The 14367-nt window shown below is 35.9% G+C and overlaps 2 protein-coding genes and 1 non-coding gene across 4 annotated transcripts; 2 read left to right on the forward strand and 1 right to left on the reverse strand.

Annotated features, from left to right (window-relative positions):
• The first annotated feature begins 4859 nt into the window (after nt 1–4859).
• LOC112024129 (protein TIC 22, chloroplastic) lies at nt 4860–9139 on the forward strand. Its single transcript, XM_024056769.2, has 9 exons — nt 4860–5370; nt 5489–5551; nt 5634–5708; nt 6342–6392; nt 6965–7024; nt 7128–7199; nt 8387–8422; nt 8517–8680; nt 8777–9139. Exons 1-8 carry the CDS (start codon nt 4963–4965, stop codon nt 8610–8612), a joined length of 861 nt encoding a protein of 286 aa, XP_023912537.2. The 5' UTR covers nt 4860–4962; the 3' UTR covers nt 8613–8680; nt 8777–9139.
• A 1194-nt stretch (nt 9140–10333) lies between these two features.
• On the forward strand, nt 10334–14083 carry LOC112024128 (UDP-glucuronate:xylan alpha-glucuronosyltransferase 2). Of its 2 annotated transcripts, none has more exons than XM_024056766.2 (3): nt 10334–10744; nt 11078–11708; nt 12977–14083. In XM_024056766.2, exons 1-3 carry the CDS (start codon nt 10556–10558, stop codon nt 13918–13920), a joined length of 1764 nt encoding a protein of 587 aa, XP_023912534.1. In that variant the 5' UTR covers nt 10334–10555; the 3' UTR covers nt 13921–14083. The 2 variants fall into 2 exon arrangements, with proteins under 2 accessions (XP_023912534.1, XP_023912535.1); XM_024056767.2 differs by having other exon boundaries at nt 10634–10749.
• Nucleotides 11862–11934, reverse strand: TRNAR-CCU (transfer RNA arginine (anticodon CCU)). Its single transcript has one exon. It is a non-coding gene; the product is annotated as a tRNA-Arg (tRNA).
• Nucleotides 14084–14367: the final 284 nt, after the last annotated feature.

Consider the following 14367-nt stretch of genomic DNA (forward strand, 5'->3'; position numbering starts at 1 on the left):
TTTATTTTTTTTTTTTTTTTTGTTGAGAAGAAATCAAACTCTAATTGAATTCCAATTTTTAGACTGAATTAATAAAATTTAAAATTTTAGATTAGATGGGACATATGACACAAAATTAGACTTTAATTTAATTCTAGTTTGAAATCTAATTAATTTTTTTCCAAGTTTTACCTTTTTTTTTTTTTTTTGGGATAAGAAATACTCTCATTTTATTAAGTAGTGAAACAATACATAGCATCTTGCAAAACCGAAGATGTAAGGAAAGGTGGACACTCTTCCATCCAAGTTACAAAAGAGTCAATATTCTTCACAAAAGCAGCTAAAGTATGAGCTTGTTTATTTCCTTGTCGCCTCACGTGGGATGATTGGAAAGTACAGAACGTAGGAAGTCTTGAACAGAAACCTGAGACCACAGTAGAGATAGAGACCGAGATGTCCGTGGGGTTCTCCATAGCATGGAAAACCAGCATGGAATCTGACTCAAAGGTGACATCTCTGACTCCTATATCCCATGCAAAAATAGTGGCTTCATTCATTGCTTTTGCTTCTGCCTCTAAAGGATCCAACGGGAGAGGGAGGCGTTTGCTTAAGGTTGTGACAACAGATCCAAGGTGGTCCCTAATAATCACACCGACGCCAATCATGCCAAACTGAGAGAAGACTGCAGCATCTACATTGATCTTGTACCAGGGAAACACAGGTGGGACCCAACGGCCATCCATGGCTTCTTTGAGCTGAGTGGGCCATAGGTGTGCAAGCTGAAAGTCATGTAAAATGGAGCAAGCTCGTCTCAGAATTGCTTGTGAAGTTTGTCTTGCTTCACCCAGGCAGGTTTTGTTTCGATTGAACCATGCACTGCATGCTATTGTGACTACCAGTTTGATAAGTGTGGTGTTCATGTGCTGTTTGAAGAGTAGATACCAGATGAAGTCCATGAAAGACCTATGAATGATCCCAGTTCTCTCCAGTGGTATGTCCGAGAGGGTCCAAAGTTCCTTAGCAACATTGCATTCCCAAAATAAATGTCCAACCGTTTCTGGTGCTAGTGTGCAAGCCTCACAAGTGGGGCCGTCAATAACCCATCTATGGTAGAGGTTGGCTTTTGTGGGAAGTATGTTGTTGCATGCTTTCCACGTAAAAATTTTATCTTGTTGGGTAAGTGCAAATTCCAAATGTGGCGCCAAAACTGGGCTTGCTCATTGCTCTGAGATGTCTCAGCTGAGGTAGAAAGCTGGGTGATGGTCCTTGCAACTTTGTATGCACTATTGACAATGAAATGCCCCTGAGGAGTGAAGGCCCAAATCATGTGGTCCTTTGGCTTGTGGTGGCTGAGAGGAATGCTTAGGATGGATGTGGCATCTTTATGGAAGAAAACCTAGTTGATCAGGTTTAGATTCCACTCACCACTTTCTTGGTCCATGAGAGAATCCACTGTAGTATTTACAGGCAGTAAGGTTGCTAAGGTTGCGGGTGTGAGGACATGGAAGGTGGAGGGTCTTGGCAGCCAACGATCCATCCACACTCCAATGGACTTGCTGTTTCCTACCTGCCAGCGATAGCCCGATTGCACAACAGACTATATATTATAAATTATCTATTCATATATAGATTATAGATAGATATAAATTCCCTAGCTACTAGTGCTACTCGCTGTCAAAAGTTGCATATTGAATATCCTCGTTAACATTCAATAATGATCACACAAACCCCACTTACTAATTTTGAATCTAGCAAGATACTGAGGATAAACTTAGAAAGAGAAAGAAAAGAGAGTTGCAAACTAATAAATTTTAGAATTTTAGGATCAATTTGAAACTAATGAAACTATAGAATTCAATTAATCCATACTTTAATGAAGTTAGATGTAGAGTTTTAGGGGTGGAAAATAGGCGGGTTGGGTCATAAATGGATTGGGTGTGTAATTACCCATTTATCCATTTATGACCCGTTTATATATAAATTAATTATCCATTACCAACCCAACCCATTTAATTAGTAACACACTCATTTAACCCAATATGACTTAAATACCTCTAAAACAACTTGAATACCCTCTTGACCTCCAAAATACCCTTAAATACCTAAAATGATACAAATACCCTTACACTTCCAAAATTACTAATATACCCTTGGCCATCCAAAATTATCCCCAAAATCTCTAAAATAAGCAAAATACCCATGAAACCTCTAAAATGATCAAAATACCTCCAAAATCTCTAAAATGACCAAAATACCCCCGAAACTTAAAAATGACCAAAATACTTCTAAAACCTAAAAACTGAACAAAATAACCCCGAAACCCAAAAAATGACCAAAATACTCCCGAAACCTAAAAAATGACTAAAATACCCTCGAAACCTAAAAATGACCAAAATACTTACAAAACCCAAAAAATGACCAAATACCCCCGAAATTCAAAAAATGACCAAAATACCCCCGAAACCTAAAAATGACCCAAATACTCATAAAACCCAAAAAATGACCAAAATACCCCCAAAACTCAAAAAAGACCAAAATACCCCCGAAACCTAAAAATGACCAAAATACTTCCAAAACCCAAAAAATGACCAAAATACCCGCGAAACTCAAAAAATGACCAAAATACCCCCGAAACCTAAAAATGACCAAAATATTTTCAAAACCCATAAAATGACCAAAATACCCCCCTGAAACCCAAAAAATGACTAAAATACCCCCGAAACTCAAAAAATGACCAAAATACCCTCAAAACCCAAGAATGACCAAAATACACCCGAAACTCAAAAAATGACCAAAATACACCCGAAACTCAAAAAATGACCAAAATACTCGCGAAACCCAAGAATGACCAAAATACCCCTGAAACTCAAAAAATGACCAAAATACCCACGAAACCCAAAAATGACCAAAATACCCTTGAAACCTAAAAATGATCAAAATACCCCCGAAACATAAAAATGATCAAAATACCCTTGAAACCTAAAAAATGATCAAAATATCCTCGAAATATCCAAAATACCCTAAACCTCCATTTCGGTAATTTCAGATGTTTCTGGTGTATTTTGGTCATCTTACATGTTTAGTGGTATTTGGGTCATAATTTGGGTTTCAGGTGTTTTTATTGATAATTTTTTTTTGCTTTTGGGGTTATTTTGGTCATTTTTTAGGTTTTTGGGTATTTCGATAATTTTTTAGGTTTCAAGGTATTTTGGTCACTTTTTTAGGTTTCGAGGGTATTTCAGTTATTTTTTCGGTTTTGGAGGTATTTCGGTCAATTTTTAGGTTTAGGGAGTATTTTGGTCATTGTTTTAGGTTTTGGGGTTATTTTGATCATTTTTTAAGTTTCAGGGTATTTTGGTAATTTTTTAAGTTTCAGGGGTATTTCAGTTATTTTTTAGGTTTAGGGGGCATTTTGGTAATTTTTTAGGTTTAGGGTGAATTTTGGTAATTCTTAGGTTTCGAGTGTATTTCGGTCATTTTTTTAGGTTTTGGGGGTATTTTGGTCATTTTTTAGGTTTCATGGGGGTATTTTAGTCATTTTTTTAGGTTTCAGGGTATTTCAGTCATTTTTTAAGTTTATGGGGTATTTTGGTAATTTTATGAGTTTCGGAGGTATTTTAGTCATTTTTTAGGTTACGGGGTAATTTGGTAATTTTTTCAGGTTTCAAGGGTATTTTAGTCATTTTATAGGTTTCAGAGGTATTTTGGTCATTTTTTAGGTTTCGGGGGTATTTTAGTCATTTTATAGGTTTTAGAGGTATCTTGGTATTTTTTGGGTTTCAGGAATATTTTGGTCATTTTTTAGGTTTTGAGGGTATTTTGGTCATTTTTAGGTTTCGGGGGTATTGTGGTCATTTAGATTTTGGGGGTATTTTGGTAATTATTAGGTTTTGGAGGTATTTTGGTCATTTTTTAGGTTTCGGGGTTATTTTAGTCATTTTATAGGTTTTAGAGGTATTTTGATTATTTTTTGGGTTTCGAGGGCATTTTGGTCATTTTTTGGGTTTTGAGGGTATTTTGGTCATTTTTAGGTTTCGGATGTATTTTGGTCATTTTTTTGTGTTTTGGAGGTATTTTGGTAATTTTAAGGTTTTGGGGTATTTTGTTCATTTTTTAGATTTTGGGGGTATTTTGGTCATTTTTAGGTTTTAGGGGTATTTTGGTCATTTTTTTGGTAATTTTTAGGTTTTGGGGGTATTTTGGTCATTTTCTGGATTTTTGGGGTATGTTGGTAATTTTTAGGTTTTAGGGGTATTTTGTCAATTTTTTAGATTTAGGGGGCATTTTGGTTATTTTTTGGGTTTTGAGGGTATTTTGGTCATTTTTAGATTTCGGAGGTATTTTGGTCATTTTCTGGTAATTTTTAGGTTTTAAGGGTATTTTGTTCATTTTTTAGGTTTTTGGAGTATTTTAGTCATTTGCTGGGTTTTCAGGGAATTTTAGTCATTTTTTGGGTTTCAGGTGTATTTTGGTTATTTTTTTTTGTTTTGGAGGTATTTTGGTAATTTTCTTAGGTTTTGGGGGGTATTTTGGTCATTTTTTGGATTTTGAGAATATTTTGGTCATTTATTAGGTTTGAAGAGTATTTTGGTCATTTTCTAGAAATTTAGATTTTATGTTGTTTATTTAAATTTTAGATGGGTTTAATAGGTATTCGTGAATTTATCTATTTAGACCCATCTAATTAAATAACCAAATGGGTTTTTACGCATTTAACTCAAATATTGAAATGAGTTGGGTTAAGACTTATCCAAATAAAGTAGGTAATTGGTGGGTTCATACATTGTTGACTAATAAATAGAGTGACTCAATTTGGGCTTCCGGAGACTGATATTCGGCCCAATGTAAAAAGGGTCCTGTAATCCTTCCATTTTCTAACGCGCTCATATTTGTTATCAAACACCAACCAAAACACTCTCACTCACTCACTCAACTCACTCATTACTGTTCCGTTTCTCTTTCGGAGCCAAATCCAATATCCACATGGAGCCCCAAAAACCGGAACCCTTTGTAGGGCCCACAAACCCGCTTCTCTCACTCTCCACCTTCATCCACCAACACTGCCTCCGCCTCGGCGCCGACATCGCCGCTCGCTTCGACGACACCAAGAGACTCGCCGGAACCCTGGCCGCCGCGCACTGGCCACCGCCAAACAGGCGTGTCCGCCCGGCGCATCCTCCGCCTCTTCCGTTCGCTTCGATTTCGCAGCCGAAGCAAGCCGTAGCCGCCGGATTGAGCTCCGAACACGTGGCCAAAACCCTAGCCGGCACGGCGGTGTACACGGTCAGCAATTCGAACAATGAGTTCGTGCTCATCTCCGATCCTAATGGCGTTAAGTCCATTGGCTTGCTTTGCTTTCGCCAGGAAGACGCCGAGGCCTTCCTTGCTCAAGTTCAGTAATTTTCTCTCTCTCTCCCTCTCTCTCTCTCTCTCTTTCTTCTGTTTGTTTCCCGAGAAAATAAAATTGGAAATTTGTGTGTTATTTTACTTTACGGTGGTGAATTTTCAGGTTAGGACGCGAAAGAGACAATTACGCAGTGAGGCAAAGGTGGTTCCAATTACACTTGACCAGGTAGTGTATTCCTTTGGAGTTTGATTCATTGTTCAATTCTATTCTGTAATGTAACTCAAATTTCTTTTTCTACAAGTTATAGGTGTATTTGTTAAAGGTTGAAGGAATTGCATTTCGGTTTTTGCCTGATCCAGTTCAAATAAAGAATGCACTAGAGGTTAGTTTTTTTCTCTATTGGGTCTATTATGTTTAGAAGTTTGAGGCATATCAGCAACTTGTTTTTTGATTGAGAAGAAATTGAATGTAGTTCAAGTGCAACATGTAAAAAGGAATAAATAAGTTTATAAGTCCATTTTAAAAAATCGAAATTACACCATCTTAAGTTTTGGGTGAACTGTCCATTGTTGTCTATAGAATTGTAATAATCGCAATATATGATGCAACATCGTTTTACTAGATTTTTTGGCATCTATATAGACAGCAATGGATGGAAGTGCCAACTTTACAAGAATGTGAAGATTTAACGGGCAAAATGACCCCCAAAAAAAAATGATAATTCACCTCATGCGTTAATAACAGCAAGGTGAAGGGTGAGTTTGTGGATTCAAGACGCACTGGGTGCATGCATAATTACCAACTATAAACTAAATGAATTAAAAAGTGGGGTGTCAATACCAACAAAAAAATAAAAAATAAAAAAATGTAGGAGTCAAAAACCATATAGAAGGATGTTGTGAGAGAAATCATAATTTCTTTTTATGAATGCGCTGTATGATTGTATGCCATTATTGTATAATTATATTCAGCTAACCTTTAAGATTGACTCGCAATTATGTGTCATATATAATAGATCAAATCTGCTGATGGGAGGAGCGGGTTTGATGGAGTTCCTGTTTTTCAGGTTTGTTAATCTACTTTGGAATCTAATGCCCAATTGTAAAAGCAGAAATACATTAGAATGAGTGCTTAAGTAACACCGGCTCTTTTATGCATCATATGAATGGCTTTCATATTTGTGTCCACTACTCAAATGAAATACTTTGGAGAGAAAGGAACTGAAATGAAGGAGAAAATAAGAAGAAGAAATCAAGATTTAAATAACATTTTTGTTCTGAGTGCTGGTTGGTTTTTTGTCTCAGCCTTGCCTTCCATATTTTCAAATAGATTCATCTATAGTTAAACAAGTAAGATGGATGTTTTTTAGTATTATTACATTAACAATGTCTATCATATACAAAATTATTGACTACATATAAAATTTCTATACTCTGGAGACTACCTTACTAAATGGAACCTACACATGCCAAATCAGTAGAACACTAAAACTGTAGCATGGCTGTTCTCAGCCTTTGCACTAGTGCTAGGGATCATTTAAGTGACCAAATTTTCTTGCATGAGTGTGTTGGTGGGAGAAAATTTTGGGTCTTAGTTGTTCTTCCTCAGTTTTTTCTAATTATCTGCCTGTGTCTACAGTCAGACCTTCTGGTTGTGAAGAAGAAAAACAAGCGTTACTGCCCTGTGTATTTTACAAAGGTTGGTTGGGCCCATTGAGCTCCTTGGTTATGCTGTTGTGTTGTAAGATGCAGATATGAGTACATGATTTACAAGTAGCTGTCCTTCGTTTGTTTGTATACAGGAGGATATAGAAAAAGAACTGTCAAAGGTCTCTAGGGCATCAAGAGGAGCAGCACTTTCCCAACATATTATGGTATGACATCCCACCTTTCTTTTGCCTCTCTTCTCCTATAGAACTATTTATGGCGTTAATGGGAATGTTTTTTTTCCTGAAAACATATGAAATAATAATGTGAAATACCTTTCTGAAACTTAAAAGAAAATTTCAATGTATTCCAAGTCATCCTTCATTTTTCTGTCTTTGTAAGTTGTAACATGCTCCAATTTTAGCACCTTTTCCGAGTTTACCAACATAATCACACTTCATTCTTTTACTCTGTTTTGGGTACCAACAGACATGGCTGTTTTCATTTGTCCTGAATTGGTTTTGTTCCAATAATTGTGTTGTGCAAGAATCCAATTTATAGTTGGTGACAGGTCACAGGAATAACTTGCTGGCTTTGATTTGAAAGTTGCCTTTATTCCAACTGATGATTTGTGCAAAAAGTAGGTTAAGGTTTCCAATTATTTGCAAATCTTTGGCCCAGATTTCATGAAATATTGGACAATAAATTATTGTTTGCTAGTTTATAACTCAGTAACTCACCAAGTATTTACAAATATTAATGTTCATTTTCAACTTCATGAAGTTTTATGAATTCCGCATTGATTTTGGGGCCTGGAGCATTTTGGGAATGTCTTTTACAAAGTTGGGGTATTAATGTCAGGATGATCATATGATAATAGATCACTGACATAAAGGGCAAGTTTTACAGTTTGATCCTCTGACTCTGTTAAGATTTTAATATTCAGGGTAAAACCAAATAAATGTTCAAATTTTCAACATGAAATCCACAGTTATTGGAGAAGTTATTTGCTTGAAGCTCTTATTAGTCTCTACTTTATAAAGGTTCCTTACATTATCAAAAATAAATAAATAAATAAGTAATAATGGATATGGGATGCAACATAAGTTTATAGATTAAAAATCAAGCTCTCCTATACCAAAGAGAGAAAATGGATAAAATGAGAAATTGCATTGGGGGAAATAAATAAAAATTATTTACTTATCAAAAAATTAAAATAAAAACTATTTCCCTGCTGTATATTTCAGCAATTGCGACAAGGCAATAGTGCCTTTAGCTCATATTTCTACACAGTATATAATTCATATTTTGTGATTTACTACTCACGTTTCTACCAACAATGCAATGTTGATTTTTGGTACTTATTCTTTTACATTATTGTATTCTATTTACTTGATTAAAATGACCTCAACAGGTTGGTAGCTTGGAAGATGTTTTGAGAAAAATGGAGGTAACAAGCCATTTCCTACGGAAATTGAATGCTTACTTTTTTAGAAAAAACTAGAATTAAATAGTAATACTGAATTGGTGCCCGACTGATGCAGGTGAGTGAAAAGAACTTGGGTTGGGAAGATCTGATTTTCATTCCACCTGGCAAGAGCCACTCTCAACACATTCAAGAAGTGCTTAAAGCGAGATGAATGTGATGTGCGACTTCAACTGACCATTTGTGAACACATTGCAAGTTTTCAGGTTCATAATAAAGCAGGTCAGCCATTATGTCTATCAGTAACCCCTCTGTTTGGCATGTGTGTATTTCAAGTTAACAAATTAAGTTCCTTGACATGCGGATAATGGTTTGTAGGAGATCAAAGCTACAAAGTGGGTATCCATTCAAAAAATTATGAGAATGGAACAGCTAACATGAGATCCAGTAAAGGAGGTCAGGGAAATCACAATGTTTACACTCAAATTATGGAACTGGTTGTAGTCTATGTGTACAGTTTTGTCATATTGGAATGGATGGCCATCAAACATGACTACTGTGTTGTGTGGTGACCCTTATGTCATTGAAGACATTGAGTAAGAGGGCTTAGCTAATATTGAATAATGAACCGAATGACTAGTATTACAATGGTTTTGCTGTTTGACAATGACATAAATATCCAGTCAGGCTTGCCCTGTGCCAAGCTGCATTTCCTTTAAATGGAATAGTATTTTCACATCAGTTATCATGTTGCCAAAACTTACATATTTTTGCATCTGGCAACTGCCCAGCATGTGATACATCAAACTAATATACTTTTAATGCTAATGAGGCGGGAAGTGAGATTAGCGGATTGCTCAAAGTGGCTTAAAAGATGTTCCCTGTTTTGCTTAATGAACATGGCTCATATTAAGGAAGCCAGATTTCCATGTCACATGGCAGCATAGATGCTCAATTTGCTTATTATGGTGCTGAACAGAGAGCTTGGCAGCTTGCAATGAGATGACCACTTCAAGTATTGTCAATTCTCACTCGAGGGATATCAAGGATCAATATTATTAAACTCCTTAGGATGGGCCCTGTGTTACCTGAACCCTCATTCATGTCAGAAATTTACTACACAGGTTGTTCACAAACTATAGGCCCAAATAGAAGAAAAAGCGTAAAAGATGCACTTTTTTCCGCATGGTACTTGTGGATACATACATGCATTCACTTTTAAGTTCGTCAATATCAGGAGGCTGACCACCAAGAACACCATTGTGATAGTTTACCATAACTTGGGCAAAATTTCGTGCAAAACATGGTTTAGAAATCATTTTGGGTGAGTTGTTTCATGTAATGAATTGAAATCTAACCTAAAATGAAAATCGTATCAATGATGAATAAAGATCAGCAAAAGGAAGAAATGATTAGAAAATTAAGATATTGGTGAAGAGACACAATTTCCTAACGAATAAAAACGACATTTCCTTGCGTGTATGAAGTTGACGGGGCAACCAAATAGTTGTTGGAGGGTCGCTTAGCTTCTTCCTTCTAGATTCCTAGCATACGCACATAAAGTTTCTCGAGAAAGTTTCACCTTTCTACCTATGCTCTATCCTCAAACTAATCGATTGACAATTGCCTAGATTCATAAAAAAAATGGATTAAAAAAAAAAGCAGAATATAGATGAAACATTCAGCCAAAAAAAAACACATTATTGATCAAGTACATTTTTTTTTAAAAAAAAAATTATATTGACATATAAAAATAAAACATTATAGGGGTTGGTAGAAGGTAGTGTGGGAGAAAGGTGCAAAGTTATGAGGGTAGAATTGGACTTCAAATGATTGTCTAGAAATAAAAATGTGCAAAGTTATATTTTACTCAATTACTCCCAACTTTTTTTTGTCTTAAAGTAAAGAAAACTAACAGGAACACACATGGAGCTCTATAAATGGTCTAGACTTTCTTAATTTGAGATTTACTCTAGTATCACTCTCTAAGCTCTCTAACCACTGCCTCCAAATTCTTCATTCAATCCTAATCATAATAATAATAATCAGCACCTACATTTTTAATGTGAAAGTGGAGCAAATAGTTAGATATATATATATATATATATATATAAACAGGGTCTCCTTTGAAGGAGTTGAAAGAATTTGAATAAACTGATGGAAGGACTTAGTCTTCAAAAGCTTATGAAGGCCACTCCTTCAAAGGCTTTGGTTAAGATCAATTTGGTCTTCCTTGCTTTATTTCTGGTTGTTTACGCAGCTCTTCTTCTCCGGCCAAATTCTTCACTCTATTTTGAGAATGCAGGCTCGCTTGTTAGGTGTTCATTGCGCGAGTGCCATCACAAGGTAAGGTGAGCCTGCACAAGTTTTTCTTCTCTTTCCCCCATTCATCTGCAATTTAAAACCATGAGAAAGTAAACATGATTTTTATTTTATTTTATTTTATTTTTTGTAATTTTTCTGCCTCATCTATTGGCATCATGAGATAGTAAAGTTGTGTTTCATTTGAAATTTTGAATGATGTAACACTCTTTATGCTCTTCATTTCACTTGAAGCAAAGAGGATCTTATTCCTTGTAATAATACATTATCATTTTGTTAGAGATTTTTTTCCCTTTCTTTTCTCAGACTCTTTGTTTTTTTTTTGGATGACCCATTTGGTTGAACTTGAATTTTTAGGCGGACACTCTTAAAATGAAGGTGGTGTTGGAGGAGACTCAAGCAAATTCACCAAAGCCCAAGGAAAACCTGAGTGAGCTAGAAATGCCAAACTTCTTGAATAAAATGGGGAAAGGAATGAAGATTGGAATGGTCAATATGGATGACAGAGATGTGAGTAAATGGAGCACACACAGTGAAACTATACCAATCAAATTTGAAAGGGTCTCAGAGTTATTTGAATGGAAAGACTTGTTCCCCGAATGGATAGATGAAGAGGAAGACACAGATGTGGCAACATGTCCCGAGATACCAATGCCAGATTATAGAATCTATGACAATTTGGACATGATAGTGGCTATACTGCCATGCAAGTTTCCAGAAGAGGGTTGGGCAAGAGAGGTGTTCAGACTCCAAGTTCATCTTATTGTGGCAAATTTGGCTGTAAAGAAAGGGAAGAAGGATTGGTATAGTAGGACAAAGGTTGGGCTATTGAGCAAGTGTAGGCCAATGATGGAGCTGTTTAGATGTGAGGATTTGGTAAAACAAGAAGGTGATTGGTGGTTTTTTGAGCCAGAGATGGGGAGGTTGGAGCAGAAAGTTTCATTGCCTATTGGGTCTTGCAAATTGGCTTTACCCCTTTGGGGACAAGGTACGTAGAAGGCTTCAAGTCCTTGTTTGAGTTTGTTTCAATTATGGTTTTCCCAGTTTCTTTTGCTCTATACCTGCATAACATATATCATATATGTCACAATAAAATTAGACATAGCATGTGCAAAAACTTTGAGGTATAAAAAGAAAAAATCGCGCCAGATAGGGGTCGAACCTATGACCTTCTGCTTAGGAAACAGACGCTCTATCCACTGAGCTACAGGCGCTTTCACTTGCAAGAGTACGCTACCAATTCTACAAGAATATAGGAAATAACAGAGTCATTTGGCTGTAAATTAACGGAAGTCAAAAGCATCTCTATGCCTTTTTTGGTTTTCTGGTCTCATTTTTTATGTGATTTGGGTAGGTATTAGCTATTAATTGCGGTTGGTTGGCCGAAAAATTGATGTGGACAAATTAAAGAACAAACAAAATTAGTTGATTGCTTTGATGACATCTTTTTGGCTGGGTTGGTTGTGCTTTAGCTGTGTTTCTAAGAAACCTTCATACTTCTTTTAGATGCCGAAAAAGTAGCTTTCATGAAATGTACATTCTCTTTTAAGATTGGGAAACATCTTTTGCTGACATTTTCTTTCAATATAGCTTAGAAATCAAGGAATCTGAAATTTTTTTCAAATTCCCTATCCTCAAATTCACCGTCACATTTTTTTACCCCTAATGAAGAAGTCCGATCTAAATAGTTCATAATAGCATATCCTCTAAATAACTTTTGAATTAACATTTCTTCTAGATGATATAAAATTATGTCCATAAATGATGACATGAATCTTTCATCATTAACATTAGACAAATTGACTCGGCCAAAGAAAACAAAAAACAAAAAAGGAGAGAGAGAGAGAGAGAGACACTGGTCAATCAAGTCATTATTAATTTATTTTTTATAGATAAAAATTATTAATTATTTTTTAATGCATCATTTCCATACCTACATGGCTACTTCACACAAACATAATTGTGAAAAAAATTCCATACTCAATAATAAATGTGTTTTTTCATACTCAAATTTTAACTATAAAATTCTCACAAAAATTATAAAGTACATTTAGTAACATATAACATTATTCTTAGAGTAATGTATCAAAAACACCCATGTATAAAACATAATATATCATAGTCTTGTATCTCCTTTTTATATTTCACTTTATACTTCATAAATTAAAATGAAGCATAATATATTTATTCGATTTGTAAAACTACAATACTACTTGTTTTGATGTTTAATCGATGAAAAAAATCATTAATTCACAGGTATCCACGAAATCTATGACCTCTCCAAGATCCAAAGCTCTACAATAACACCAAAAAAAGAAGCCTATGCCACAGTTCTTCATTCCACAGAAGCCTACGTTTGTGGTGCCATAACCTTAGCCCAAAGCCTCATCAAAACCGGAACCAAGCGTGACCTACTCATGCTCATAGACAACTCCATCTCTATACCCAAACGCAATGCCCTCGTCGCTGCCGGGTGGACTCTCCGAATCATCGAACGTATCAGAAACCCTAGAGCCGAAAATGGCACGTACAATGAGTACAACTACAGCAAGTTCCGACTTTGGCAACTCACTGACTATGACAAAGTCATATTCATCGATTCAGACATCCTCGTACTACGCAACCTCGACTTGTTATTCCATTTTCCTCAAATGACAGCCACTGGCAACGATGTTTCGATCTTCAATTCCGGCATCATGGTCATCGAGCCTTCGAATTGCACGTTTCGAGTTTTCATAGACCGTACAAGGGACATAATTTCGTACAATGGTGGTGACCAAGGTTTCCTTAACGAGGTCTTCGTGTGGTGGCATCGTTTGCCGAGGAGAGTGAACTACTTGAAGAACTTTTGGGCTAACACAACGTTGGAAGCAACCGTGAAGAACCATTTGTTTGGAGCTGACCCACCACAAGTTTATTCTATACATTATTTAGGGTTGAAGCCATGGCTTTGTTACAGGGACTATGATTGTAACTGGGACATTGGGGACCAACGTGTTTATGCAAGCGATGTGGCACACCAAAGGTGGTGGAAATTTCACGATGATATGGATGAAGGGTTGCAAAAGTTTTGTGGATTAACGGAACGAAGGAGGATTGAGTTGGATTGGGATAGAATGAAAGCTAGAAAGATGGGTTTGGCTGATAAGCATTGGGGGATTAAAATTACAGATCCTAGACGGAAGCATTTGGTTACATAGAATTTTGTAATAATTCTCTCTCATTTTTATTTTTTTTATTTGATTTTCCTTTTTTGTTTCACTTAATTTATGTGTGAATAGATTGTCACGAGAGAATGCATACGAGACATTGGGAGTTCTTAGTCGTTATATTTATTTTTGCGGGGATATATGGCATTTTATACTCTCTCTCTCTCTCTCTCTCTCTCTCTCTCTCTCTCTCTATTTTCTTTAACTTTTGTTCTAGAAATATTCCTAGCCCCAAGGTTCATGTCTTAAGCTAGGTGCAATATTAGTCATCTTATGTCATAAATTTGGGATTTTTAGGGAAAAAAAAAATCCAGTACTTTGTATTTTATACTCGTGCAAAATGAGGCATACAATTAAAAAATGCTCAATTTTCCAAACAACTTTTGGAAGACAATGCCATTTTGTAATTAAAATAAATTCTTGTGTCTTCACGGTTTC

This window comes from Quercus suber, unplaced genomic scaffold, assembly GCF_002906115.3.
Source record: "Quercus suber isolate HL8 unplaced genomic scaffold, Cork oak 2.0 scaffold_13, whole genome shotgun sequence".
Lineage (NCBI taxonomy): Eukaryota > Viridiplantae > Streptophyta > Magnoliopsida > Fagales > Fagaceae > Quercus > Quercus suber.

Coding starts and splice junctions, on each gene's coding strand:
- LOC112024128 (XM_024056766.2), top strand. CDS start 10,556: ATGGAAGGACTTAGTCTTCAAAAGCTTATGAAGGCCACTCCTTCAAAG. Junction 10,745..11,077: donor TGCGCGAGTGCCATCACAAG/GTAAGGTGAGCC, acceptor TTGAATTTTTAG/GCGGACACTCTTAAAATGAA. Junction 11,709..12,976: donor TTTACCCCTTTGGGGACAAG/GTACGTAGAAGG, acceptor ATTAATTCACAG/GTATCCACGAAATCTATGAC.
- LOC112024129 (XM_024056769.2), top strand. CDS start 4,963: ATGGAGCCCCAAAAACCGGAACCCTTTGTAGGGCCCACAAACCCGCTT. Junction 5,371..5,488: donor CCGAGGCCTTCCTTGCTCAA/GTTCAGTAATTT, acceptor GTGAATTTTCAG/GTTAGGACGCGAAAGAGACA. Junction 7,025..7,127: donor GCCCTGTGTATTTTACAAAG/GTTGGTTGGGCC, acceptor GTTTGTATACAG/GAGGATATAGAAAAAGAACT.